We start from the raw sequence: 27,308 nt of genomic DNA, 5'->3' as shown, positions 1-27,308 counted from the left end.
TCTCTCTCTCCCCCCTCTCCTCTCTCTCTCTCCCCCCTCTCCTCTCTCTCTCTCCCCCCTCTCCTCTCTCTCTCTCCCCCCTCTCCTCTCTCTCTCTCCCCCCTCTCCTCTCTCTCTCTCCCCCCTCTCCTCTCTCTCTCTCCCCCCTCTCCTCTCTCTCTCTCCCCCCTCTCCTCTCTCTCTCTCCCCCCTCTCCTCTCTCTCTCTCCCCCCTCTCCTCGCTGCTCCTCTCTACCTTCTAGTTTGCATACCTCTTACCTGATGAGTTGGTCACCTGTGCTTCTCTTTACTGCTTGCTTTAAAGTGTTTTGTTGTGTTGCAGGTCCCCAGTCTCTGTGAAGATCTCCTGTCCTCGGTGGATCAGCCCCTGAAGATCGCTCGGGACAAGGTGGTGGGCAAAGACTATCTGCTGTGTGATTACAACAGAGATGGCGACTCCTACAGGTAACCTCTGGTGCCGCAGGCTGCTCAGTATGATCTGAGCCACCCACTGGAGCGCCCCTTTAAAAGGAATCTGTCAACCCATTTTAGCCCTATCAGCTGCCGGTACCGCCATCAGGGGCTTATCTACAGCATTCTGTAATGCTGTAGATAAGCCCCCCCCGATGTAACCTGAAAGATAAGAAAAACAAGTTAGATTATACTCACCGGGGGGGCGGGGTCTGGTGCGGTGGGTGTCGCGGTCCGGTCCAGCGCCTCCCATCTTCATACGATGACGTCTTCCTTACTTCTGCCGTGGCTCCGGCGCAGGCGTACTTTCTCTGCTTTGTTGAGGGCAGAGCAGAGTACAGCTGTGTGCAGGCACCGGGTAAGGTCAGAGAGGTAGAAATAAGAAGGAGGACAGCATCGTATGAAGATGGGAGGCGCCAGACCAGACCGCAACACCCATCAGACCAGAGCGGACGCCAGGGTGAGTATAGTCTAACTTGTTTTTCTTCTCTTTCAGGTTACATCGGGGGCTTATCTACAGCATTAGGGTCCCGTTACATTTAGCGATGAACCATCGATCCCGACAACGATATGACCCGGTTAGGATCGCTGGTGCATCGCTAAATGGTCGCTAGTGAGCTGCCAAACAGGCAGATCTCACCAGCGACACAGCAGCGATAAACGATCCATCGGCGGTCACTCTTACCTGTCACACCGCAGCGATGATGACTTCCGCCTGCGTCGCTAGTCGGCGCCAGCGGGATGCCAACGAGGAAAAAATGGCCCAGGCACTTCGAGCGTGATCAGCGATATCCAGCGGGGGAGCCGGTCGCAGGTACGTGTCACACAAAGCGAGATCGCTAGCGATATCACATCACAAAATCGGTGACTCTTTAGCGAGATCGCTAGCGATCTTGCTGTGTGTGAAAGGCCCTTTACAGAATGCTGTAGATAAGCCCCTGATGGGGGTGTCGGCAGCTGATAGGGCTAAAATGGGGTGACAGACTCCCTTTAATTTCCCCTCTCCCCTTCCTTACATGCAGGTCACCGTGGAGCAATAAGTACGACCCTCCCCTGGAAGATGGAGCCATGCCGTCCGCCCGGCTGCGCAAGCTTGAGGTGGAAGCCAACAACGCCTTCGACCAGTACCGCGACCTGTAGGTCGTCTCTTGCTGGGGATGTGTGGGGGAAGGGCGGCCGCTACGTGGGACGATGATTGCATCCAGATTCATTTGTTTGGTAGTTAAGCACCAGGGCAACGCAGGAATGGTGGCAGCGACCCAACGCAGGCAGCGTGATGTCATTATTAGGTCATCGGCGAGTGCGGTCTGCACATCACAGCCGACAAGCGATTCTCCAGCTGCCTGGGCAGAGCGCGACTGAGTGTGGGGCCCCGGGGACCCGCAGCACTTTGTATGCTTCTATTCCTATGGAAATCTAACTACAAATCTGCCCCGACTCTGGGAAATGACTGGACCCCAAACATATCACTGAAATACACTTGATTCACGCTGTGTCAGGAGAGACCTGGGGAGTCTGGGGCTGGCACCCTTATCTGCACCAGGCGGGCATCTTATAGCTGAAAATCTGGTGTATGACCCACTGTGAAAAATTCTCACCGCTTGTGTTAGTGCAGCATACATTTTTCTGCAGGAAACAGTCAGCAAGCCTGTATAAGCAGATATTCAGGATCAGTAATGTATGTACACAGTGACTGCACCAGCAGAATAGAGAGTGCAGCTCTGGAGTATAATACAGCAGGTAACTCGGGATCAGTAATGTATGTATACAGTGACTGCACCAGCAGAATAGTGAGTACAGCTCTGGGATATAATACAGAATGTAACTCAGGATCAGTAATGTATGTACACAGTGACTTCACCAGCAGAATAGTGAGTGCAGCTCTGAAGTATAATACAGGATGTAACTCAGGATCAGTAATGTAATGTATGTACACAGTGACTGCACCAGCAGGATAGTGAGTGCAGCTCTGGAGTATAATATAGGATGTAACTCAGGATCAGTAATGTAATGTATGTACACAGTGACTGCACCAGCAGAATAGTGAGTGCAGCTCTAGGGTATAATACAGGATGTAACTCAGGATCAGTAACGTAATGTATGTACACAGTGACTGCACCAGCAGGATAGTGAGTGCAGCTCTGGGGTATAATACAGGATGTAACTCAGGATCAGTAATGTAATGTATGTATACAGTGACTGCACCAGCAGAATAGTGAGTGCAGCTCTGGAGTATAATACATGATGTAACTCAGGATCAGTAATGTAATGTATGTACACAGTGACTGCACCAGCAGAGTAGTGAGTGCAGCTCTGGAGTATAATATGTGATGTAACTCAGTAACTGCATGGTTTATCCAGATGTCTCCCGGTAATGGTTATACTGGTATACATTTATGATTGTTCTCTGTGGATGTCAGCCGAGCATGCTGGGAGTAGTAGTTTAATCTTAGCTGATGACCAACTGAATGACCCTCAGTTTTATCATGAGTTTTATCATGTTGATCCAGCAGTGTGATTTTGATATGTTGCTGTGGGGTCCACAAGACCAGTGCCTTCCTCTTACTGGTCTGTACTGATGAGTGCCCGGCTGGTGTGAGTCGGGGACATGGTCTCCTGATCAGGTTTCAGCTCGGATGTGCAGATGTTCGCTGGCTCTGACTCCAGGGTCTTGGCATGTTGGCCAGGGGGCTGCACCTGTGCGTCCCTGATAGAATTTCACTGCTTATACCTGATTGGGTCAGCTGCCGTCATTTTGAGACTCGACAATCATTCTGCGGTCAGTAACATGTTCCTATTTGATGAGGACGAATCAGAGTTACAGCAGAATACCAAGTGTGCAGAGACTTGGTGTAACGCCGACACTCGGTACGGGGTGGTGACGCCAACACTTGGGATACAGGGTGATGTCGCTGACGCTTTTGGCACCGGGGTGATGATGCCGACACTGTGAACTGGGGCGCTGACCTGGGTATTGGGGAATCATGTGCCCGGTCTTTACTTATTGGGGGGATTCTCTTCTGTTTCTTGTGATGAGTTATTCAGTATTAATGGGGTGGTTTCTTTAACCCTTCAGTGGGCGACCGTGTGCCGCGTGCCAGCAGTGTGGGTTGAGGCAGCACAGGCTCAGCTCTGCCATGTGGTTGCTGTTAGGTCAGCTCCCTCGTACCCTGGGGATTTGTGTGGTTTCAGACATCGCTTTAGCACATTCCTCAAATACCCACAAAAGCTGTTATGTAAAATCTCATCAGCAGCAACCACATCAAACCCCTCCGCCACCCCCATCCCCTCTATCGCCCCCATCCCCCGCTGCCTCACTGCTGCCGCTCCTCTCGTGTTGTTGCGAAGGGTCTGAAGCCGCTGTGACTGTAGGACGGGGTCGGCTCCATTTCCCGCTGAGATCTACGGGGCTCCGTCTTCCCATTACTACGCGGTCAGGTCCGTCCGGCAGCTAAGGGCATTCAGGAGCTATGTAGTGATGGGTCCTGCGGATGTTGGGAGTTGTGTTCCACCTAGTCACATTAGCCCCATGTGATGATCATTTTTCGAAGCCTGTTATGATCCCATTTCTTGCGCCTACAGGTACTTTGAAGGTGGCGTCTCCTCCGTGTATCTCTGGGATCTGGACCACGGATTTGCCGGAGTGATCCTTATCAAGAAAGCTGGAGACGGTTCAAAGAAGATCAAAGGATGCTGGGACTCCATCCACGTGGTGGAAGTGCAGGTAACGGCTCCCTCTGTGGCCACCTGGTGAACGTCTGGGTGCGAGGCTGACCCCAGCTCACGTCTCGTCCTTGTCTTGGCAGGAGAAGTCGAGCGGCCGCACTGCTCATTATAAGCTGACCTCCACTGTGATGCTCTGGCTGCAGACAAACAAGAGCGGCTCCGGGACGATGAACCTGGGTGGCAGCCTCACCCGGCAGGTAAGTGACCGCTCCCAGCTCCAGTCACAGGGCACGCCACCGCAGGGTTAAAATATCCGGAATTTTTGCTTCTGTTTTTCATCATAAACTTCTTCCTTTTAGATGGAAAAGGACGAGACTGTGAGCGACTCCTCCCCACACATAGCAAATATTGGGCGGCTGGTGGAGGTGAGAAGGAGGCAGCTTTTTACCCACCGCAGAAATCGCTTCACCACAAAAGGAAACCGGCACGGGGGGGTGGGGGGCGCGGCGCTATCCTTGTACATGAGTAGACGCGGGGAGGCACTGTCTCCGTACACGGGGACAAGACGGGCTGGCGCTTGCCCCGTATGCAGAGTGTTTCCCACCCTGAAGTCCTAATTGTGTAGCTTACGGTATTCCGCCCTCGTGGTTCCTGTCTGTTTCGGACCCTTGTGCCTGCAGACGTCTTTATTTTGGGTTTTGTCTCCTTTTTTTCCTTTATTCAATAATCTTTGTTTTTCCCCCTCAGGACATGGAGAACAAAATCAGGAGCACCCTCAACGAGATTTACTTTGGGAAAACCAAGGACATAGTCAACGGGCTCAGGTACCGTACTGCACCCCATGTGGTGACATACTCCCCAGCCGCGGGATAATCCTCGCAACCATTAACTATGTCCTGCAGTCACTGCCATCATTGTGGCTGTTCCCTCCCTGAGTTTGGTCGCAGTCATATCCATACTTCTTCCCTCTCCTTTGTGCTCGTTCCCGCTTAACCGCCACCTGTTTTCCCGCAGTTTCATGCCGCTTCTTCTGTCCTCCTCCTGGTGCCCCTTGTCCTCTGCTCCTCCTCCTCCCTTGCCCTCTGTTTGCTCGCAGTGTCATGCCGATTTTTCTCTCCTCCTCACGTCCCTCACCCTCTCCCTGTGTTTGCTCGCAGTATCATGCCGCTTCTTCTCTCCTCCTTCTTGAGTCCCTCGCCCTCTCCCTGGGTTTGCTTGCAGTCTTATGCCTCTTCTTCTCTCTCCTCTTCGTGCCCCTCGTCCTCTGCTCCTCCTCCTTCCTCTCTCCCTCCTGTTTGCCCGCAGTCTCATGCTGCTTCTTCTCTTCTCCTCGTGCCCCTCGTCTTTCCGCGGCCCTTCCATATTTGGTCGCATTCTCATGCTGTTTCTTCTCTCTCATCCTCGTGCCCTTTGTCCTCTACTCCTCCTCTCTCGGCCTCTCCCTCCTGTTTGTACGCAGTCTCATGCTACTTATTTTCTGCTGCTCCTCCTCCCCCCTCACCCTCAGCTGCTGCTGCTCCTCTTCACCCTCAGCTGCTGCTGCTGCTGCTGCTCCTTCTCCCTCACCCTCTGCTGCTCCTCCTTCTCCCTCACCCTCTGCTGCTCCTCCTTCTCCCTCACCCTCTGCTGCTCCTCCTTCTCCCTCACCCTCTGCTGCTCCTCCTTCTCCCTCACCCTCTGCTGCTCCTCCTCCCTCACCCTCTCTCTGCTGCTCCTCCTCCTCCCTCACCCTCTCTCTGCTGCTGCTCCTCCTCCCTCACCCTCTCTCTGCTGCTGCTCCTTCTCCCTCACCCTCTGCTGCTCCTCTTTCTCCCTCACCTTCTGCTGCACCACCTCCCTCACCCTTTGCTGCTGTTCCTCCTTCTCCCTCACCCTCTGCTGCTGTTCCTCCTTCTCCCTCACCCTCTGCTGCTCCTCCTTCTCCCTCACCCTCTGCTGCTCCTCCTTCTCCCTCACCCTCTGCTGCTCCTCCTTCTCCCTCACCCTCTGCTGCTCCTCCTCCCTCACCCTCTCTCTGCTGCTCCTCCTCCTCCCTCACCCTCTCTCTGCTGCTGCTCCTCCTCCCTCACCCTCTCTCTGCTGCTGCTCCTTCTCCCTCACCCTCTGCTGCTCCTCTTTCTCCCTCACCTTCTGCTGCACCACCTCCCTCACCCTTTGCTGCTGTTCCTCCTTCTCCCTCACCCTCTGCTGCTGTTCCTCCTTCTCCCTCACCCTCTGCTGCTGTTCCTCCTTCTCCCTCACCCTCTGCTGCTGTTCCTCCTTCTCCCTCACCCTCTGCTGCTGTTCCTCCTTCTCCCTCACCCTCTGCTGCTGTTCCTCCTTCTCCCTCACCCTCTGCTGCTGTTCCTCCTTCTCCCTCACCCTCTGCTGCTGTTCCTCCTTCTCCCTCACCCTCTGCTGCTGTTCCTCCTTCTCCCTCACCCTCTGCTGCTGTTCCTCCTTCTCCCTCACCCTCTGCTGCTGTTCCTCCTTCTCCCTCACCCTCTGCTGCTGTTCCTCCTTCTCCCTCACCCTCTGCTGCTGTTCCTCCTTCTCCCTCACCCTCTGCTGCTGCTCCTCCTTCTCCCTCACCCTCTGCTGCTGCTCCTCCTTCTCCCTCACCCTCTGCTGCTGCTCTTCCTCCTCCCTCACCCTCTGCTGCTGCTCTTCCTCCTCCCTCTGCTGCTCCTCCCTCGCCTTCTGCTTTTTCCCTCGCCCTCTGCTCCTCCTCCTTCTCCCTCTGCTGCTCCTTCTACCTCGTTCTCTGCTGCTGCTCCTCCTCCTCCCCCGCCCTCTGCTGCTCGCAGTCTCATGTCACTTCTCTCCTCCCCCTCCTTGCGTCCTTTGCCCTATTCTTTCCGCGACCCTCTCCCTGTGTTTGCTCGCAGTCTCATGCCGCCGCTTCTCGCGTCCCTCGTCATCTCCTCCTCCCTCGCCCTCTCCGAGTTTGCTCAGTCTAATGCCGCTTCTTCTCTCTCCTCCTCCTCTTATTCCTCGTCCTCTGCTCCTCCTCCCACTCCGTTTGCACACAGGCTCATGCCGATTCTTCTCTCTCCTCCTCCTCGCGTCTCTTGTCCATTGCTACTCCTCCACTACCCTTTCTGTGTTTCTCTCAATTTCATGCCTCCACTCTCCCCCTCCTCGCATCTTCTGCTCCTCCTCATCCTCTGCATCTCCTCCTTCTTCCCTCTCCATGTTTGCTCAGTCTCATGCCAATTCTCCTCTGCTCCTCCCTCTCTCTGTTTCCTCGCCGTCTCATGCCGCTTCTCCTCCTCTTATCCATCGCCCTCTGCTTCGCCTCCTCCTCCCTCTCCTTGTGTTTGCTTGCAGTCTCGTGCTGCTTCTTCTCTCTTCCTTCTCCTCCCTCTCCATGTGTTTGCTTGCAGTCTTGTGCCGCTTCTTCTCTCCTCCTCCTCGCATCCCTTTGCCGTCTGCGCCTCCTCCTCTTCCCTCTGTTTGCTCGCAGTCTCATGCCGCTTCTTCTCTCTCCTCCACTGGATGCTGTAGATCTATAGATGCAATCCCCGACAACGTTAAGTTTAGGCAACTCCAGCGGGAGCTGTCTCAGGTGCTGACACAACGCCAGATCCTCCTTCAGCCCGATAACTAGTCCAGGTACCCACTGCCCGTCGTCTGGCGGCACCGGTCCCCTGACGCACGCTGGCGGTGTCCGCATGGTGTGCCCAGGAGTGACGTCACGTTCTGCATGGCCGTAGGCGACGTGCATTTCGCCAGTGTTGTGCATGGCAGGATGAGACGAGCAGCGACGAGTCGGTGCCACCTGCGCTCAGGCACGGGCTTCTTAAAGGGATAGCTGTAGTATTCTCAGCTTCTCGCGCCTACTTTGCTTAGATGTGGGGATGCTTTTGGGACAGTGACTGCACGGAGTGACTAATCCCAGAGTGGAGTTTACTGAGACGCATGATATCTAACACCATGTAGTGTGTGGGGGATGGGCTGCACATAGGGGGCAGCTGCTTTCACCAGGGGAGTGGCTTGTTCCTAGTTCAGGTATGTTGTATCATGCTCCGTCCCCCGACTTATTAGAGAGCCCCTCGTAGTACAGTAAACCCTGATGGGACCTGGACCCCTATTAGTTAGAGCAGCGATTGGCTGCCGGGTGACGCTTTACATTACTGCTGAGAGAGGGCCGAGGTCTGTACTGATTACGGGGCATTCACAGGGGTTTCTGCTGCCGGCCTTGTATATTAGACCTTTCTGCATCATTCCGTTGTTTCCGTCCCACACTGTTCTCAAGATCTCTGTTCGTCCTTTGCAAATGGAAATGCGAAGTGTTCACATCCAGAAGCCAAACACCCTTTCAGAACTAGTCCTTCTCACAGCTGAGGGTTTGTTACCGTTGTATCTGTAAATGAAGGGCTGAATCGGACGATTGTCCTGACTGGGTGGAATTCCAAAGTTCATTCCCTTCACTAACAGCAAGCAGAGGTGGTGACTAAGTGTTAGAAGGTAGGAAAGCGTTCATATGACAGATGTTCTTACAGTGGAGCGTACCACATACAGCCACATTTACCCCCACATATGCCACCAGTCACACACTGCCTCCTGCTGGCCCCATAAGTCCTTGCTCCTGTACGAATGATGGGAGTCGCCTCTTCTCTCCGTGATGCGGCAACTGGTGTGTAAGTCGCAACGCTCCCCGGAGGATGAGGCGGACCACAAGAGGACTATGATAATCATAGAATCTGTGTGAGAAATCTCCATCTGGGAGCACAGCGTCAGGCAGCTGCAGGATAAGCCAGTGGAATAATGTTAGGACGGCGGATTATGTTGTGACGCCGGAGGATTTCCTAAAGGAAAATGACATTAATGCTGCGAGTTATGGCGGTGAATTGTCTTTGCTCAGATTTCTCTACTTTCCCTAATTTAACTTGGACACAAACTATTTAGTGTGACCCGACGTGTGAGGGGACATGACCCGACAGTTGAGGGGAGAGCGTGGCGCTGCCCGAGGCGGCATAGGAAGGAGGTGGTGGTGGTGGCGTGGCCTGAGTGGAGGAGGAGGAGGCGGTTTTGCCGAAGGCAAGTAGGGGCTGAGGAAGTTTGACCTGACTGTTGAGGGGTGGAGATTTGACCTGACTGATGAGGTGCGAAGGGCAGAGGAAGTGTGACCTGACGAGCAAGGGTAGGAAGTGGTGCTGCCCGAGGCGGCATGGGGAGGAGGGGGTGATGCTGCCAAAGGCGGGGGTAGGAGGCGGTGCTGGAAGGAGGTGTGACCTGACAGGCGAGGGGAGGAGGCGGCCTGACCTCACTGATGAATCCTATAGGACTGATGTACTGACTATTATCAGCGATGCCCTGTGGGGTTGCAGTGGAGTAACAGTTTGTGACGCGGCAGCACCACCTGTTTTTCGCCATCTTCCCTCCATACAAGCTCCACATTCCTGTGTCGCCCTCACACTATGCCTCTTTCTCGCCCCCTACAGGTCTGTCCAGACGTTTGCAGACAAATCTAAACAGGAGGCTTTGAAGAACGACTTAGTGGAGGCTCTGAAGAGGAAGCAGCAATGTTAAATGTCCTCCCCCTCCCCTTTCATTTCTTATGGTTCCCATCAGTCCCCTTCTTTCTGATTATTTTTGCCCCCACGCCCGTCTGTCGCCCTGTCTGCATCACGTACATAGCCATTCAGCTCCTATGAATAAAGCTGTATGAACCCATCACCGTCTGAGGCTCGTTTCCCGGTCCTCGCGTTACCCAGTTATATACTGCACATCCCTCTCTGCCCTCCGCAGCGCAGCAATGGTTACCTCCTATCGGAGAATGGATGGATCTGTCCGGAGGGTGAAAGAAGAGACTTGATGTTTTCATCATGGGATCCCCGCGGCCCTGACTTCTGCCCCCGATTCTCAGTTTTCCTGGTGACTGTCTGGGGAATGCGTAGGGTTTATTTCCCCCATTTTTTTTTTTTGTTATATATATATTTTTTGTAAAGCTTTAAGTCTTCTATATGAGCCTTCCTGTACTAACAATAAAATGATTCTAAATATCTGTCCTGACTCTGGACCATCAGTCACTGACGGGTGAAATCTACAGGAGCTCCAGTCACATCTGGAGCTGCACTCACAAGTCTGCTGCTTTCCTGTTGGCTCTCAGGCTGCAGGTAACGTCCCACTGCTGCCACCTGCTAGTTACAAGGCTGCTGTATGGAGCCTGGTGTCAACACTACTACTCCCATCATGATGCAACTTGATAGAAAAGTTTCTGTTTCCTGCCTTCACCATTTTCAGGATCTGTGCTTGCTTTCAGCAAATAAAAACCTCCTGTTATGCTTGGATATTAAACACTGGTTCTGCTGCCAAGTCGCACCTATAGAAAAGCAGATTGGTGACAATTATGGAGGACGGGACACTGTCCCAGTAATCTCTACTGACCTGTGGATCAAGGGGAGGAAAGTCAAGTCACTTTGTATTTGGGGTATTCTGTTCCAACAGCCGGAAATACGAGACTATCAGTCAGTACAGCTCTGGCAAAAATTAAGAGACCACTTCCAAATGTTCAGTTTGTCTGATTTTTCTCTTTATAGGTATATTTTTGAGTAAAATGTAAATTGTTCTAGTCTATATAAACTTCTGACAACATGTCTTTGAATTTCCAAGCAATAATTTTTTTTTTGAAAAGGAGAAATGCTTTCAGACCTCAAGAAAACAAGTTCATTATCATTTAGAACCAACAATACTAATGTTTTAGCTCAGGAAGAGTTCAGAAATCAATATTTTGTGGAATAACCATGATTGTTAATCACAGCTTTCATGCGTCTTGGCATGCTTTCCACCAGTCTGTCATACTGCTTTTAGGTGACCTTATGCCACTCCTGGTACAGAAATATAAGCAGTTCTTCTTTGTTTGATGGCTTGTGACTCTACATCTTCCTCTTGATTACATTCCAGAGGTTTTCAATGGGGTTCATGTCTGGAGATTGGGCTGGCCATGACAGAGATTTTATGTGATCGTCTCTTAATTTTCACCAGAGCAATATAGCACCAACATATTCAGCGGCACTTTACAATTATAAATATATTTACAGCCACACTTTTTTAATCATTTTTATTCCAAGGTGGAGAGAACAAAAAATATATTTTTTGGCATTGTCCTTTGTTTGTTTTTTACGGATCCATACCAATGTGGCGATTATCAAATCAGCCCGTTTATATCTTTCAAATATTACATAGATGTATCTTTTTTTCTTTTTCTTTTATAAATACATTTATTAAATTACCTTTTTTTGGTCCTTGCAGGGGACTGACCTCCTGATCCACTGACCCACCCCCAGGCGGGGGCCCGTCAGTGACTCCGGCCTAATGACTAAGGTGTACATAAGTGCCATCATCAGGCCTACGGCCACCATGGCGGGCCATAAATACCGCAGTATAAGGGGTGCTAACTGTGACCCCTCTACCTCTAACCATACAGAGGTGCGTCGCTGAATGTGACATAAGGGGTTAATCGTGCAACAATAAGATTTAGTAAGTGCCAGACTGAACCATCTGGATTATCAGATCTGCTGCTCTTCTGCTTCTGGTCCAGTTTCGTTCATGCCAATTCTGCCATTCTAGATTATTGAATGCCAGATAAAAGGAATTTCAATATAAATATAACTGTTAACCCTTTTCTGAAGTTGTCACATTTCTACAGAAACAGATCTTAGTAGTTTTTTTTTCCCTTTTAAAATAAGATTAAATCTAGGGATGAGCCAATAGCTTCAGATAAAAGGTTATCCGAATAGCTGCATTGGGAACCCGGATACCTGGCGCGCTCCTGATGATCAGCTGTTCGGCGCTACAGGTGTCGTGGCTGTGTGACAGTCACAACAAACAGGCTCTCCATGCATGTGTTGTGACTGTCACACAGCCGTGACACATGCAGCTGATCGGGAGCGCTCCATGTATCCGGGTTCCCAGTGCAGCTATTCGGTAAGCGCTATAGCTATTCGGATAAGCACTTATCCGAAGTTATTCACTCATCCCTAATAAATCCCTATAACTGTATCCTTGTCCTGGTGCGCAGCACACAGAGTAGGGGTCCGGGAATCATTGTCCTGGTGCAGAACAACAGAGCTGGGATCTGGGAATCATTGTCCTGGTACAGAGCGGGGATCTGGGAATCATTGTTCTGGTACAGAGCGGGGATCTGGGAATCATTGTTCTGGTACAGAGCGGGGATCTGGGAATCATTGTTCTGGTACAGAGCGGGGATCTGGGAATCATTGTCCTGGTGCGGTACAGCACAGAGTGGGGGTCTGAGAATCATTGCGCTTGGTCATTTTTCCCTTCTGTATCTTCCCGAGAGAACGGCCGTAAAGCAGCTGCCGCCTCTGAATCCTGTAAAATCACGTTCAAACTGTAAATAGTCCCTTGTGTGACCCCAGAGGTCGACATCACCAATTATAGAAAAAAAAATACATATTTGATACTAAATTTGTTAACAAACGGTCCATTTCCCCAAAGTGTTCCACTAGAGGATCTGATGTGATCTGATGAAGTGACTTTGAAAGGGTTAAATCATTCTAAAATGTCTATTAAAAAAAAAGTGGTGAGGAAGACAAGGGGCTGTAAATCGGGAGAACGCTCGGTCCTCAGGCGGAGAAGCTCCGTTTGTCTGACTGCAGGAGTGGTTCTCGTTCCCGTGTTGTAGATCCATAAGAATTTTTCACCCCAAACACAAAGAATTGGGTAATTATCTGATCATGAGTCAAGAAAAACGTATATATTTTTTTTTTCATTAACTGAAGTTTATTAACTTTTGTTTTTGTTATTGCCACCAGAGGGCACACTATTGGTTTCTGGTATATATACAGTATATAAGGTCAATAGGAGTCTGTACAGATTGCCCTCTGGTGGTAGCAACAGGTATCTTGAGTTCTAAAAGTTTTCAGAATGGGCTCAATAAGAGGCACAGTTAGAGGGGAAACAGAGGCTCCAGGAGCCCAAAAGCAATGCAATCTTAGAAGTACCAAGTGATAGCTGCGGGGCTCATGTCACTTCTCTGGGTGCCCTACACTAAAATAACACATCAACTAAAGTCAGTATAAGTGTATAGGAGAATATATGCAGGAAGGCCATATAGCTGACCTGAGTATTTGACCATAGGCAGGACTTCATTCTGTCTACGGGGAGGCACCTGCCTCTACATTCTGTCCCCGGCCTTCAGGAGAGGCTCCCATATCTGCACTCTGTCCCCAGCCCATGGTGGAGGCACCTTCCCCTGCATTCTGTCCCTGGGCCTCGGGTAGGCGCCCACCTCTGCATTCTGTCCCTGTCCTCAGGGGAGGTGCCTTCCTCTGCATTCTGTCCCTGGGCATCGGGTAGGCGCCCACCTCTGCATTCTGTCCCTGTCCTCAGGGGAGGTGCCTTCCTCTGCATTCTGTCCCTGTCCTCAGGGGAGGCACCTTCCCCTGCATCCTGTCCCTGGGCCTCGGGTAGGCGTCCACCTCTGTATTCTGTCCCTGTCCTCAGGGGAAGTGCCTTCCTCTGCATTCTGTCCCCGGCCCTCAGGGGAGATGCCCATCTCTGCATTGTCACCGGCCCTTGGGGAGAGGCTCGCCCCTACATTCTGGCCTTGGGGGGGCCCCTTCCCCTGCATTCTGTCCCCGGCCCTCGGGGGAGGCGCTCGTCTCTGCATTCTGTTCTCGGCCGTCCCCGGCCCTCGGGGGAAGCGCTCGCCTCTGCATTCTGTTCTCGGCCCTCGGGGGAGGCGCCCGCCTCTGAATTCTGTCCCCAGCCCGCAGGGAGGCACCCGTTTCTGCATTCTGTCCCCGGCCCTCAGTCAGGTGCCCACCACTAAGCTGTACCCCACCCTCGCAGACAGAGCAAAGGATACAATGATGTCCAAGCACATGACGCCCAGGCTCCCAATCAGCCACGACACGTGGTGTAGGATGTAGTTGGCCTCGGACTGGCCGTGGTCGGGGTTCTTCAGCAGGATGCTGAGGCCGTATGTCAGGTTGCCCACAATCACCATACAAAAGAGGGACAGCGCCAGCCCTTCAGTCGATCGTCTCCGGAACTACAAATGCCAGAAAAACGGGTCTAATGCACCATTCTGTAACTTCCTAATATACTTTGTTTCAATTTTCTGTTTCCAATATCTCTGCTTGCTGTCAGTGAACAGAACCATCCTTGTTTTTCAAGCAGACTGAGAGCCAATCCTGCCCTTGTAATTTTTATACAGCTGAGGCTTTGTTACATTGTATCAGTCTCTGTATGGTTAAACACAAGGAGCACAACAAACCTCATCCTGTCCTGATTGTTACAATTTATCAGCTTGGGTGCAACTGTAGCAAACCTTATGCTGTGAGTGGTCTATCAAAGTTCTGGAGATTTTTTTTTTTTTTTTTGGGGGGGGGGGGGCTGTGGCTGCAAGGAGGGAGGGAATCATAGGAAAAACCTATAAACTATAAAATCCAAAATGTATTTAAATCACCTTAAACAAATACGCAATATAAGTACAGATGGCAAAAGGTATATAAAGGAATGATTTAGTTATCAGACTGGTGATCTTCCAGCAGAGGGCGTCTCAGGTCTGCCTCAATGCGTTTCACCCTCCTGGTTCATCATAACTTCATGTTCCTTGATGTCAGCTCATGTCTGTGATGCTCCTACCACATCATTCCTTTATAAGCCCCGCTTGTTTCAAGCCCTGCGCCAAACACATGATAATTTCCTGCCTACACTGCTGTTGTCTGGCGCCGGCATTATCATACCTGGGTGTGCGCAGGTTCCTTCCTTGGACGTGTTCCACCTTGGAACACACAGGTGACCGCGGCTACATCCGGCACCAATTAACACATAGCCAGAAGTGACGACCTCAGCTTAATATGCGCCATCGCTAAGGCGTCCGGACCGGAAGTGATGTGCCGCCCTCCTTATGTCACATGACCAGGCACTGTAACGCGCGTACAGGCCATCCGTACTCATACGTGCCCCCACTATCTGGAGGAGTCAGAGATGTAGACCCATGAGGTTAGTATCTGTACTTAATACCAGGGGAGGGGATCCACAGGGGGCCCCAGATATGTGGTGAACATAGGACATCGGAAGATGGAATGCATAATATCAATCGATAGTTACATAAATATGTGCCGGATTCAATAGCATATGGGTTAGAGAAAAGTCTAAATAGAAGGTCCAAGTGTCAGTTATGGTTACCAGAAGCAGGGTCGGGGGTCAGTGCATCTGGCAGGTGTACAGCACAGAGTATAGGGTCCATAGATGTGGGTACATATATAATCGCCTTTTCATGGTGTGTGTCGGATTGTGACTTTTTTTTTTATAAGTGATGTAAACACATTTTGGATTTTATCTGGGTTTTTCCAGGATTCCCCACTGACTTAGAACTTACAAATTGATTATTTTTCCATAATATGCCTCTGAATACTCAAATCCACTGACAACAAGCAGAGATCTTACAAACGTACAAAATAAGACAGCGAAAAATTCTGTGCGAGCGGTGAATTTTCCAGCATGCATCTGTAGCCTGGGTCGACCTCCAGCCACGAACCCCTCACCAGATGACGGCCTGCTTACGTTAGTGACTATCTGTGGGACCCGGGAGCCGAGGTAAAACATGGAGGAGATGGATCCGATCACACATCCCACGATCTCCTGGGTGCTGAAAGGCTGAAACATACAAACATCAACATGGAGACGCGGTGACCAAGTGTTTTCAGTCAGTGACAGCAAGCAGAAATCTTCATGAAAAGCTGAGAAAGTCAAGAAGAAAGTTGCAAAACTTTGTAGCGTGCTGAACGCCGGCCCTTTAAGGGAAGCCTCCGTCACTTACCTCTTCCCCCGAGCGGTCGGTTGACAGCAGGCGTCTGGCGCTCACTATGGCGGAGCCGTCCTCTGCAGCCGAATCGGAACCGCCCATCAGAGGCAGCAGAGCGGCAGAACCGAGCAGAGCAAATCCGCAGGCGGCGTTTATCCGGAGAGACGCTGTGAAGGAGAGTGGGCGGAGTAATCAGGGGGCCGCAGCTTAGCAATTACACGGGGGGGTCTGAGAGCCCCCCAGCTGAATGTGTGACCCACTTACCGCTCGGCCCCCGATTTCGGAGCTTGTAGTACATGTACAGTGAGAGCATGACGAGGTCGGCCATCACGTAATACACCGCTGTGTACGTCTGCGGAGGAGAGGAGAGGTGACGCCAGGGTCCGCTCACCAAGAGGTCCATTCACGGAGTCACACTCACCTGGATGGGCAGCTGATGGGACAGGAACGCCCCCACAAAGTTACAGGAGTCTCCGGCCAGCCACCCCAACAGGAACCAGATGGACAGTGCCTGGTCCATGTTACCCGTCTTACAGGACTTGAAGTATTGTCTGGGAAGAGAGAAGACGCAGAGTAACTGGCGGCCATTACTGTATAGCACGGTGGACTGGGGGTGGGTGACTTTCCAGAGACCCTGAATGTGCAGCAAAGCAAACTGAAACACAACACTCTACTATATTGCCCGTAAGTTAGTCTACAATGCAGGACTGGTATTCCACTCAGGAACCAGGAGGCCCTGGATGAGCAGCAGTAGAAGCTTTGACAAGGCATGTTCTCCCTATTACTCATGAACTAGGAGGCTCTTGATGAGCAGCAGAAGCTGTGACCGAAACATTCTCTCTATTACTCATGAACCAAGGGTCCTGGATGGGCAGCAATAGAAGCTGTGACACAACATGTTCTCATTATTACTCATGAATCAGGTAGTTCTGGATGTGCCCCCACTTCAGGGCAGGATATTGTGGTCAGACACAGAGACATTGCTGGGTCAGCGTGCACGAGACGCCCGTGGTCAGAGAAGCTCTGTGTCAGCTCCTGAGTCATCCATGTCCTCAGCACAAACCCAACATCCTGACTAATGGATGTACATACTCACGGGAAGGAAGCCGCAACGAAGCACAAGATGGAGAAGAGGCCGAGGTAGATGCTGGCAAAATCCCGGCCATCCGCCGCGCACTCGTGGAACACGTTCCACACCCACACCGTGCCATTCACACAGTCCGAGAAGTTCTGGGGTGGAGAAGGTTTCCCCAGCGCCCACATGCTGCACCCCTGAAAGAGAGCAGGGAAGACAGTCCTCATACATCAGTAATTGCTGCTTCACTCACACCCAGAGCTGCAGGCACAATCCTGCTGGTTCCCCTCCAGCAGACTTCTGAGCGCAGCTCTGGATTCGCCTGCAGAATAAGGGCTGGAGCGCACGGAGACATCGCCCATGACAATGCACAGCGGATCCCCTGGTCCTGGACGGCAGCCACAGCTTTATAGTTAATGTCAACTGCATTGCCTCTATGGCGAATCCACAACAGCAGAATTATAGATGCAGCTTTAGCTGTGACTGGAGTAAAAGTCTGCAACAAAATATGTGTAATATCAGGAATATCGCCGCCATATACGACAGATTCCAGAAGGGTCAGCGGAGCTCCTCTGTCCTGCCCTCTACCCTATATGTACTCCTTTGTGGCCCCCTACATGTGTAGCCTCTATATGTGCTCAGTTGTGGCCCTCAATACTGCTCCTCTGTGGCCCCCAGCCCCCGATATCTGTGTGGCCTCTATATATGCTCAGTTGTGGCCCCCAATACTGCTCCTCTGTGGTCCCCTATATCTGTGTGGCCTCTATATGGGCTCAGTTGTGACCCCTGTATCTTCTCGCTGACATGTTAATTATTCTCATGATTCCAGTATCAGACATCGGGGGCGCTGTGATTCCATTGTGGAGATAGAAAGTTTGTTAACCCTTCAAAATTTTTCATTCCTTCATAAATTTGACATAAAACTTCACACAAGTCCTAAAAGTCGATAAAGAACAAGGTGCTTGCAATCAATGGGATGACGATCAGCGGCGATTGGGTGACATGTTATATATAAGGCCGAGGTCACACTTGCAGCTACAATGAGAGAAACTCACGCGAGTCTCTCGCCTCAATACCCGGTACTGCTGCCAGCACTCGGGACCGGAGTGCTCAGCTGCATAGAAATACATGCAGCCCCACACTCCAGCCGAGTACCGGCGGCAGAGCTGGGTATTGAGGTGAGAGACTCGCGCGAGTTTCTCACATTGTTTCTTGCAACATTGCAGTCGCAAGTGTGACCCCGGCCTAAAGAACAGAAATCTATCAATGTCTGAACTTCACAACATATCTGAGGAAATGTATCTGGGCACAAACAGATTTCTGAGAAGCTCAGAAAAAGGTTACAGAAGCGTTTCTAAAAAGTCTGGACTCCACCAATTCACAGACAGATTGTGCACAAAGGAAGGAAATTCAGTAGCAGTTGATCAAGAACGATCACTCCAAGAACACAAAGGAACCCAAGGTCATGTCTAAAGGCCCCGTCACACATAATGACTCACCAGCGATCCCGACAACGATATCAACGTGTCAAGATCGCTGGTGAGTCACTACATGATCGCTGGTGAGCTGTCAAACAGGCAGCTTCACCAGCGATCAGCACAGCGACGCCGAGCGCGCTGTGTCGCTGTGTTCATTAGTTACCAGCGCGCTGATGCAGGGAGCTGGTAACTAACATACACATCGGGTTTCTAAGGGACGTGCAACCCTTAGATACCCGATGTGTACGTTAGTTACCAGCTCCCTGCATCAGCGCGCTGGTAACTAATGAACACAGCGACACAGCGCGCTCGGCGTCGCTGTGCTGATCGCTGGTGAAGCTGCCTGTTTGACAGCTCACCAGCGATCATGTAGCGACTCGCCAGCGATCCTGACACGTTGATAAGGTCTCACGCAGCGATGCGTGCTGGCCAGTGGGAGACCAGCAACCAAAAGAAAAGTCCAGGGCTTTCCTGCAGCGATCAGCGATACTGGCAGGGGGGCCGGTCGCTGATCGCTGTCACACACAGCGATCTCGCTGGTGAGATCGCTGTTGTGTCACAAAACTTGTGACTCAGCAGCGATCTGGCTAGCAAGATCGCTATGTGTGACGGGGTCCTAAGCAACTAAAGGCCTCGCTCACAACAGCTCATGTTAATGTTCAAGAGTCCGCCCTCAAATGAGCTTGACAGGATTGCAAAGAGAAAGCCACTGCAATGTTTATTCCTTCTGTGCGGTGTTTCTGGCATTCCTAATGACTATGCGACACGGGTGTAATGTATCACATGACGTTTTTATCAGTTTTTATCGTTTTTAACCCACCTGAGAGATGCAAACCCACCACAAAAAATGAACATAATGCACAGGAATGACACAAGTGTCAGACCTTTTCAGGGAAAAGAAACTGTGAAGTGGTAAAGAGAAGTGATGTCTCATTCTTCAGGGGGAGACAAAGCCTCGTTATAGATGAAAGTACAAGACAAGACGGCAAAACCGCCAGCGACGCCGCGTCAGGAATAGGAGCGCTGACGGACACTGAATGCAAAGGGAAGGGGGCGCGCCGGACACCAAACGCAAAGGGAAGGGGGCGCGCTGGACATCGAGGGCATCGGGGAGGTGTGTCTCTGGGGTGCAACGTGTACATCGGGGAGGTGTGTCTCTGGGGTGCAACGTGTACATCGGGGAGGTGTGTCTCTGGGGTGCAACGTGTACATCGGGGAGGTGTGTCTCTGGGGTGCAACGTGTACATCGGGGAGGTGTGTCTCTGGGGTGCAACGTGTACATCGGGGAGGTGGGTCTCTGGGGTATAATGGTTACATTAGAGGGGGTTTCTGGGGTATAAGGTGTACATTAGGGTGGGGGGTTTCTGGGGTATAAGGTGTATATTAAGGGGAGGTCTCTAGGGTATAATGTGTATATAATGTGTTTATTGGGGAGGGCTCTGTCACCACAACCCCCCACCTACTGCCTCCTTCCCATTAGCTGTACTGTGAGCCCGCAGGGGTCTCTGCTCCTCTCCCATCTGTCACTATTTGTTTACTGTAATTTATATTTGTATTTTCTATGTCACTTCCTCACATGAGCAGCCAGGAAGCAAATAATAATAATACTAGGGGTCTCTGTACCTCTGCGCTGTATATCGTGGCTCTCTGTCTCTGCTTCATATATCGGGGGCTCGCCATATATCGGGGGCATCCGTACCTCTGCGCCATATATCGGCGCTCTCTGTACCTCTGTGCTGTATATTGGGGGTAAATGTACCTCTGCGCTGTATATCGGGGGCTCGCCGTGTCTCTGCCCCATATATCTGGGTTTTCCGTACCTCCGCGCCGTATATCGGGGGCTCACCGTGTCTCTGCGCCGTATATCGGGGGTCTCCGTACCTCTGCACCATATATCAGGGCTCTCCGTACCTCTGTACCGTATATCAGGGGCTCACCGTGTCTCTACGCCATATATCGGGGCTCTCTGTAGCTCTGCACTGTATATCAGGGCTCTCTGTATCTCTGTGCTGTATATCAGGGGCTCTCCATACCTCTCCGCCATATACTGGGGGCTCTCTGTACCTCTGCGCCGTATATTGGGGGCTCGCCGTGTCTTTGCGCTGTATATCGGGGGCTCGCCATGTCTCTGCCTCATATATCGGGGGCTCTCTGTACCTCTGTGCTGTATATTGGGGGTAAATGTATCTCTGCGCCGTATATCGGGGGCGCTCCGTACCTCTGCGCCGTATATCAGGGCCCTCCATACCTCTGCGCCGTATATCAGGGGCTCGCCGTACCTCTGCGCCGTATATTGGGGGCTCACCGTGTCTCTGCGCCGTATATCGGGGCTCTCGGTAGCTCTGCACTGTAGATCAGGGCTCTCTGTATCTCTGTGCTGTATATCAGGGGCTCTCCATACCTCTCCGCCATATATTGGGGGCTCTCTGTACCTCTGCGCCGTATATCGGGGCTCTCTGTAACTCTGTGCTGTATATTTGGGCATCCGTACCTCTGCGCCGTATATTGGGGGCTCACCGTGTCTCTGCGCCGTATATCGGGGCTCTCGGTAGCTCTGCACTGTAGATCAGGGCTCTCTGTATCTCTGTGCTGTATATCAGGGGCTCTCCATACCTCTTCGCCATATATTGGGGGCTCTCTGTACCTCTGCGCCGTATATCGGGGCTCTCTGTAACTCTGTGCTGTATATTTGGGCATCCGTACCTCTGCGCCGTATATCGGGGGCTCGCCGTGTCTCAGCGCCATATATCAGGGCTCTCTGTACCTCTGCGCCATACATCAGGGGCTTGCCGTACCTCTGCGCCGTATATTGGGGGATCGTTGTACCTCTGCGCCGTATATTGGGGGCTCGCTGTATCTCTGCGCCATATATCAGGGGCTCTCAGTACCTATGTGCTGTATATCGGGGGTATCTGTACCTCTCTGCTGAATATCGGGGGTCTCCATACCTCTGTGCCGTTTATGGGGGGTATCCGTGGCTCTCTGCCGTATATTGGGGCTCTCTGTAACTATGTGCTGTATATCGGGGGTTTCTGTACCTATGCACCGTATATCGGGGGGGGACGGGGTTCTGTTCCTCTGCGCTGTATATCGGGGGGGGGTCTCTGTTCCTCCGCACTGTATATCAGGGGTATCCATTCCTCTCCGCTGTATAGTGGGGGTATCCATACCTCTCTGCTGTATATCAGGGGTCTCTGTACCTCTGCGCCGTTTATTGGGGCTCTCTGTACCTATGTGCTGTATATCGGGGGTATCCATACCTCTCCGCTGTATATTGGGGGGGGGTCGCTGTTCCTCCGCACTGTATATCGGGGATATCCGTACCTCTCTGCTGTATATCAGGTGTCGCTGTACCTCTGCACCGTATATTGGGGCTCTCTGTGCTGTATATCGGGGGTCTCTGTACCTCTCCGCTGTATATCAGGGGTCTCTGTACCTATGTGCTGTATATCGGGGCTCTCCGTACCTCTGCGCCGTATATCAGGGGCTCACCATACCTCTGCGCCATATATCGGGGGCTCGCCGTGTCTCTGCGCCATATATCGGGGGCTCTCTCTACCTCTGTGCTGTATATCAGGAGACTCTGTACCTCTGCACCGTATATCAGGGGTCTCTGTACTTCTGTGCCATATATCAGGGGTCTCTGTACTTCTGTGCCATATATCAGGGGTCTCTGTACTTCTGTGCCATATATCAGGGGTCTCTGTACTTCTGTGCCATATATCAGGGGTCTCTGTACCTCTGCGCCGTATATCAGGGATCTCTGTACCTCTGCGCCGTATATTGGGGCTCTCAGTACCTATGTCCTGTATATCGGGGGTCTCAGTACCTCTGCGCCGTATATTGGGAGTGTCCATACCTCTCCTTTGTATATCAGGGGTCTCTGTACCTCTGTGCCATTTATTGGGGGGTATTCGTACCTCTCTGCCGTATATTGGCGCTCTCTGTACCTATGTGCTGTATATCGGGGTCTCTGTTCCTCTGCGCTGTATATCGGGGCTCTCAGTACCTCTGCGCCGTATCCGTACCTCTCCGCTGTATAGCGAGGTGGTGTCTCTATTCCTCCGCACTGTATATCGGTGGTATCCGTACCACTCCACTGTATATTAGGGGTATCCGTACCACTCCACTGTATATTAGGGGTCTCCGTACCTCTCCGCTGTATATCGGGGGTCTCTGTATCTATGTGATGTATATCGGGGGTCTCTGTACCTCTGCACTGTATATCGGGGTCTCTGTACCTCTGGACTGTTCCTCTTCCTTCTATGTCTCTTGCCGGCTGTCTCGTGTCTTCTCTTTTGTTTTCCTCTTCACATGGTCACATGACCAGCGGACGTCACATGACTCCAGCGCTAGCCCCGCCCTTCTAGCAGTGACCTCATCACTCCGGAATGCAACAGGAATGGGGGAGCCACATTGTTCTCCTCCTTCCTGTCACATCAGCACTGACTTCCTCGTTTCCTCACTTGGTTTTCCCCTGATTCGTATAGAAGCTTTTGCCATATGGCTGATACCATGGACAGGAGAGGGGGAATACCTGTGGCAAAAAATCAGAAATGCATTTTGTGTCACTTTTTAATTATTTTCTTTTACTTTGCTGGTGATATATATTTTTTTCCTTGGTGGGGTGGAAGGGGGGGTGATGGGGGTTTCAATTTTAATTTTTTGCAGTTTTCTCTACAAGATTGTCGTTGAGAACATCGGAAATCGCACAGATGCCACCGCTGCTGCTAATCTTTAGGGCAATTACGTAACAGTGATGGACGAGGGTGCGGCTGCTCCCACTACTGTGCCGGATATTGGGGAACTCGAAGGACACCTCTGATTCTAATGCCTGGTATATATATACTAGATTATGGCCCGATGCTATCGCATCGGGAGGATGCGATAGCATCACACCTCTTGCCATGTTAACCCTCAACACACACACTCCTCTCACCTTTCACCATCTCCACTCACTCTTTCACTCCACATACGACCCCTTCTCTCACTCCGTCTCTCATACTCACGCTGTCATCACCGCTGCTCCACGATCCCCGACATCTTCTTCCGCCGGCGCCATCCTGGATCCAGACGTTGTCCACGCCGGCGACATGTTCTTGCGGCGACGCCATCTTGAGTATCGTGAAATCCCGCGATACTAAAGATGGCGTCGCCGGAAGAACATGTCGCCGGCGTGGACGACGTCGGGATCCAAAATGGCGTCGGCGAAATCTCACGAGTTTTCGCCGACGCCATTTTGGATCCCGACGTCGTCCTCACCGGCGACATGTTCTTGCGGCGATGCCATCTTGAGTATCGCGGGATTTCGCTGATCCAAAATAGCGTCGCCGCAGGAACATGTCGCCGGCGTGGATGCTGTCGGGATCCAAAATGGCGTCGAGATATTTTGCCAACGCCATTTTGGATCCCGACGTCCTCCACGCCGGCGACATGTTCTTGCGGCGACGCCATCTTGACTATCGCGGGATTTCGCCGATCCAAAATGGCGTCGCCGCAAGAACATGTCGCCGGCGTGGAGGACGTCTGGATCCAGGATGGCGCCGACGGAAGAAGATGTCGGGGATCGTGGATCAGCGGCGATGACGGCGTGAGTATGAGAGACGGAGTGAGAGAAGGGGTCGTATGTGGAGTGAAAGAGTGAGTGGAGATGGTGAAAGGTGAGAGGAGTGTGTGTGTTGAGGGTTAACATGGAAAGAGGTGTGCGGTGACGTCACCGGTTACAACCAGAAGCTGCTTAGGGCATTTATTATTATAGATATATGTACACACATATACAGCTCTGTCAAAAATTTAAGAGACCACTGCACAGTTTTATAAAAATCAGCTTCTCTACGTGTCTGACAGCCATTCCATTCCAGTGTCACTTGAATTCCAATCAGAGTACACCTCGTTCTACTTAATGTGCTTCTGATTAGGTGATCATCTGAACCAAATCTTATTTAATGAAGGAAAGTATAAAAAACCCTGCTGTGGTGTTCACAATCCTCTTGCAATAGGAAAACCTGGATTGCAAAACAAGTGCTAGTAATATCCCAAAAGTAATAGGAATGAAAAAATATCTTTTAACCATGCCAAAGGAGTTGAAAAGAAAAGTCTTGAGTGAGAAAAAGAAGGGCTCAATTGTGGCTTTACTAGCAGAGGGATACAGTGAGCATCATGTTGCCTCCATCCTTAAAATTTCTAAGATGGCAGTCAATTACAACAAGGTCAAGCAGCAGAAATTGGGGACAACAAAGCTACAGACCGGCAGAGGGCGAAAATGGCTCTCCACTGACCGAGATGATCGTCATCTTATTCGAATGTCACTCAGCAACTGCAGGATGACATCAAGTGACCTACAAAAGGAATGTCAAATTACAGCTGGGATGAAGTGCACGGCAAGAACAGTTGGTAACAGGCTCCTAGAGGCAGGGCTCAAGTCATAAAGCTAGAAAAAAGCCTTTCATCAATGAGAAGCACTGTGTCTTGCACGCACTGTGAAATTTGGTGGAGGATCGGTGATGATCTGGGGATGCTTCAGTAATGCTGGAATTGAGCAGGTTAATCTTTGCTAAGGACGTATGAATCAAGCCGCATACAAGGTTATCCTGGAAGAACAGTTGACTCCTTCTGCTCAGACAATGTTCCCCAACTCCGAGGACTGTTTTTTCCAGCAGGACAATGCACCATGCTACACAGCTAGGTCAATCAATGTACGGATGAAGGACCACCACATCAAATCCCTGTCATGGCCAGCCCAATCTCCAGACCTGAACCCCATTGAAAATCTCTGGAATGTAATCAAGAGGAAGATGGATAGTCACAAGCCATCAAACAAAGAACTGCTTACATTTCTGTACCAGGAGTGGCAGAAGGTCACCCAAAAGCAGTGTGAAAGACTGGTGGAAAGCATGCCAAGATGCATGAAAGATGTGATTAAAAAATCATGGTTATTCCACAAAATATTGATTTCTGAACTCTTCCAGAGTTAAAACATTAGTATTGTTGTTTCTAAATTATTATGAATTTGTTTTCTTAGCATAATGTGAGGTCTGCAAGCACTGCATTTTTTGGTTATTTTGACCATTTCTCATTTTCTGAAAATACAAAATTTAGTGCTTGGAAATTCGAAGACATGTTGTCAGTAGTTTATAGAATAAAAGAGCAATTTACATTTTACTCAAAAATATACCTATAAAGAGAAAAATCAGACAAAATGAACATTTTGCAGTGGTCTTGTCACGGTCACGTGTGTCTGGACGCAGCGAGTACCGCAAGGTGAACCCATGACATGCGTGACCCTGGATACACCGTCTCCAGTAAGGCGAATTTAAATAATAAAACGTGCAGCTGGATACGCCACCTCCAACTGGCGAATTTAGGTAATACACGTTATATATACAGTAGTCTGGAAACCCCGCCTCCAGTAAGGCGAATTTAAATAATAAAGGGAAATCTGGGTAACATTAACAATGGTGGGCCCTGCGATAGGGAATCGGGTAAGTGGAGACCTCCTGCACTCCCCTGAGCCAGTGTCCCTGCACTCCTAACGTTCCCTATGCCGGTTCCGCACCGGGCGATGCACAGGATACCTTTTAACCCTAGCTCGCCCTGCACCTAAACCCTCACTAGGGAGTTGGTCGATGCAGAAACTAATCCCACCACTGCACTAAACACACATGAGGAAAAATGACAATACAGGGGAAACACCACTTAGCTTTGCTCTGTTGTGTACGCTCCTAGCAACAGAGCCCACCTACGTGCATCTTCTCCTCCACCCAGATCTATCACCATAACCGGATCCATCACCATAGTGCAGCCTTGGAGCAGAGTCCACCACTAGTTGCAGCTGCCCAGTAAACAGAGTCCCAAAGATGAGTCCAGCTTCTGCCAAAAATTCGAGCATGCTCGAGTCCAACTTTTCTGCCAAGAAGTCAAGCATGCTTGAGTCCAGCTCTCAGCAACCAAGTCCAGCATGGTGAATACAACTCTACACCATAGTCGCCACTCCACCAAACCATGCGAGCACTTCCTGCCGACACCAAAACTGCGACTCCACCACGCCATGCCAGCCCTTCTTGCAGACTCCAACGATGAACTCCACCAATCCATGCTAGCACTCCTTGCAGACTCCATAGCTGACTCAACCCCTCTGGCTGGGCTGGCCAGGACTCTCATTCAGCTCCTTTATCACACAGGTTTGCTTCCCAAATGATGAACTCACAATATCACCAACGGTGACCAAACACACCTGACACTCTTTTATAGAGCCTCACACCTGATTGGTAATTACGTGCACATTAAACCAAAGAACTAAAGTGCAATACCACTCGCCACCACCGGGGCAACTTACAATAAACAACACCACAGTGCAATAATTCTAATGGCCACCGGGGGCAATCACACCACTTTGGCTCACAGCCGAAGGAAAAAAAGTTCATTATGTACATTTAACCTGTCAGATCCACTCTGGATCATGACAGGTCTCTTAATTTTTGCCAGAGCTGTATATACCCCAGGACGGTCATTGCTAGCCCCCAATAACAAAAGGGAACTACTAAACCTGATGTCATGAACATGGTTTCAAGCTCAGCGGGGAGGAGCTCCTTAGAACAAACTTTCGGCCAGAACTGACAAAAACCCAAACTCTGATTTAGCTCAATGCTGCGCCCTCATATTCCACCTAGGTCAACTCATAAGGGGGTTGGTTGTCGGATGTGCTTGGTCTGTTAGACGTTTATGACACCCCCAACTGACAGGATATCGTCACCCCTGGAGATCCCAGGCTGGAGATATTGTTATCATGTTACCAATCACCATTTTACCTTTCTATAGAGATGGCATGGATAGCATCCTCCGAGGGGTTAGGCCGGCCTTATGGTGATGCGAGTAA

The 27,308-nt window shown here is 50.9% G+C and overlaps 2 protein-coding genes across 5 annotated transcripts in view; one reads left to right on the top strand and one right to left on the bottom strand.

The window, feature by feature from the left end:
- The window catches only part of CAPZB (capping actin protein of muscle Z-line subunit beta), a 30,106-nt gene extending 20,001 nt beyond the window's left edge, over nt 1-10,105 (top strand). Inside the window, exons 3-9 of the mRNA XM_073570326.1 lie at nt 323-444; nt 1,473-1,586; nt 4,033-4,174; nt 4,257-4,373; nt 4,476-4,541; nt 4,864-4,940; nt 9,543-10,105. Of these exons, the coding sequence (XP_073426427.1) occupies nt 323-444; nt 1,473-1,586; nt 4,033-4,174; nt 4,257-4,373; nt 4,476-4,541; nt 4,864-4,940; nt 9,543-9,630 (726 nt within the window). The 3' untranslated portion in view covers nt 9,631-10,105. The remainder of the gene's footprint in view (nt 1-322; nt 445-1,472; nt 1,587-4,032; nt 4,175-4,256; nt 4,374-4,475; nt 4,542-4,863; nt 4,941-9,542) is intronic.
- A 1,517-nt stretch (nt 10,106-11,622) lies between these two features.
- SLC66A1 (solute carrier family 66 member 1) lies at nt 11,623-22,828 on the bottom strand. Of its 4 annotated transcripts, none has more exons than XM_073570321.1 (8): nt 22,675-22,828; nt 16,977-17,152; nt 16,302-16,431; nt 16,145-16,232; nt 15,896-16,047; nt 15,640-15,732; nt 13,934-14,119; nt 11,623-12,794 (listed from the first exon to the last, which is right to left on the bottom strand). In XM_073570321.1, exons 2-8 carry the CDS (start codon nt 17,141-17,143, stop codon nt 12,690-12,692), a joined length of 921 nt encoding a protein of 306 aa, XP_073426422.1. In that variant the 5' UTR covers nt 17,144-17,152; nt 22,675-22,828; the 3' UTR covers nt 11,623-12,689. The 4 variants fall into 4 exon arrangements, with proteins under 4 accessions (XP_073426422.1, XP_073426423.1, XP_073426424.1 ...); XM_073570322.1 differs by having other exon boundaries at nt 22,646-22,800; XM_073570323.1 differs by lacking the exon at nt 22,675-22,828 and adding an exon at nt 22,586-22,605.
- Nucleotides 22,829-27,308: the final 4,480 nt, after the last annotated feature.

The sequence above is a fragment of the Dendrobates tinctorius genome, unplaced genomic scaffold, assembly GCF_039654945.1.
Source record: "Dendrobates tinctorius isolate UK_male_01 unplaced genomic scaffold, ASM3965494v1 ptg000028l, whole genome shotgun sequence".
Taxonomy (NCBI): Eukaryota; Metazoa; Chordata; class Amphibia; order Anura; family Dendrobatidae; genus Dendrobates; species Dendrobates tinctorius.
The sequence above is the reverse complement of the archived record's forward strand: the minus strand, read 5'-3'. Positions and strand labels throughout refer to the sequence as shown.

Bases quoted from the DNA above. Each gene is read 5' to 3' on its own strand.
- SLC66A1 (XM_073570321.1), bottom strand. From the start codon at position 17,143: ATGTGGGCGCTGGGGAAACCTTCTCCACCCCAGAACTTCTCGGACTGT. The intron at 14,120-15,639 runs GTAAGCAGGCCG...TGGCATTTGTAG, and splicing joins TCCCACAGATAGTCACTAAC to TTCCGGAGACGATCGACTGA. The intron at 12,795-13,933 runs GTATCCTTTGCT...ACTCATGATCAG, and splicing joins TCATGTGCTTGGACATCATT to ATAATTACCCAATTCTTTGT.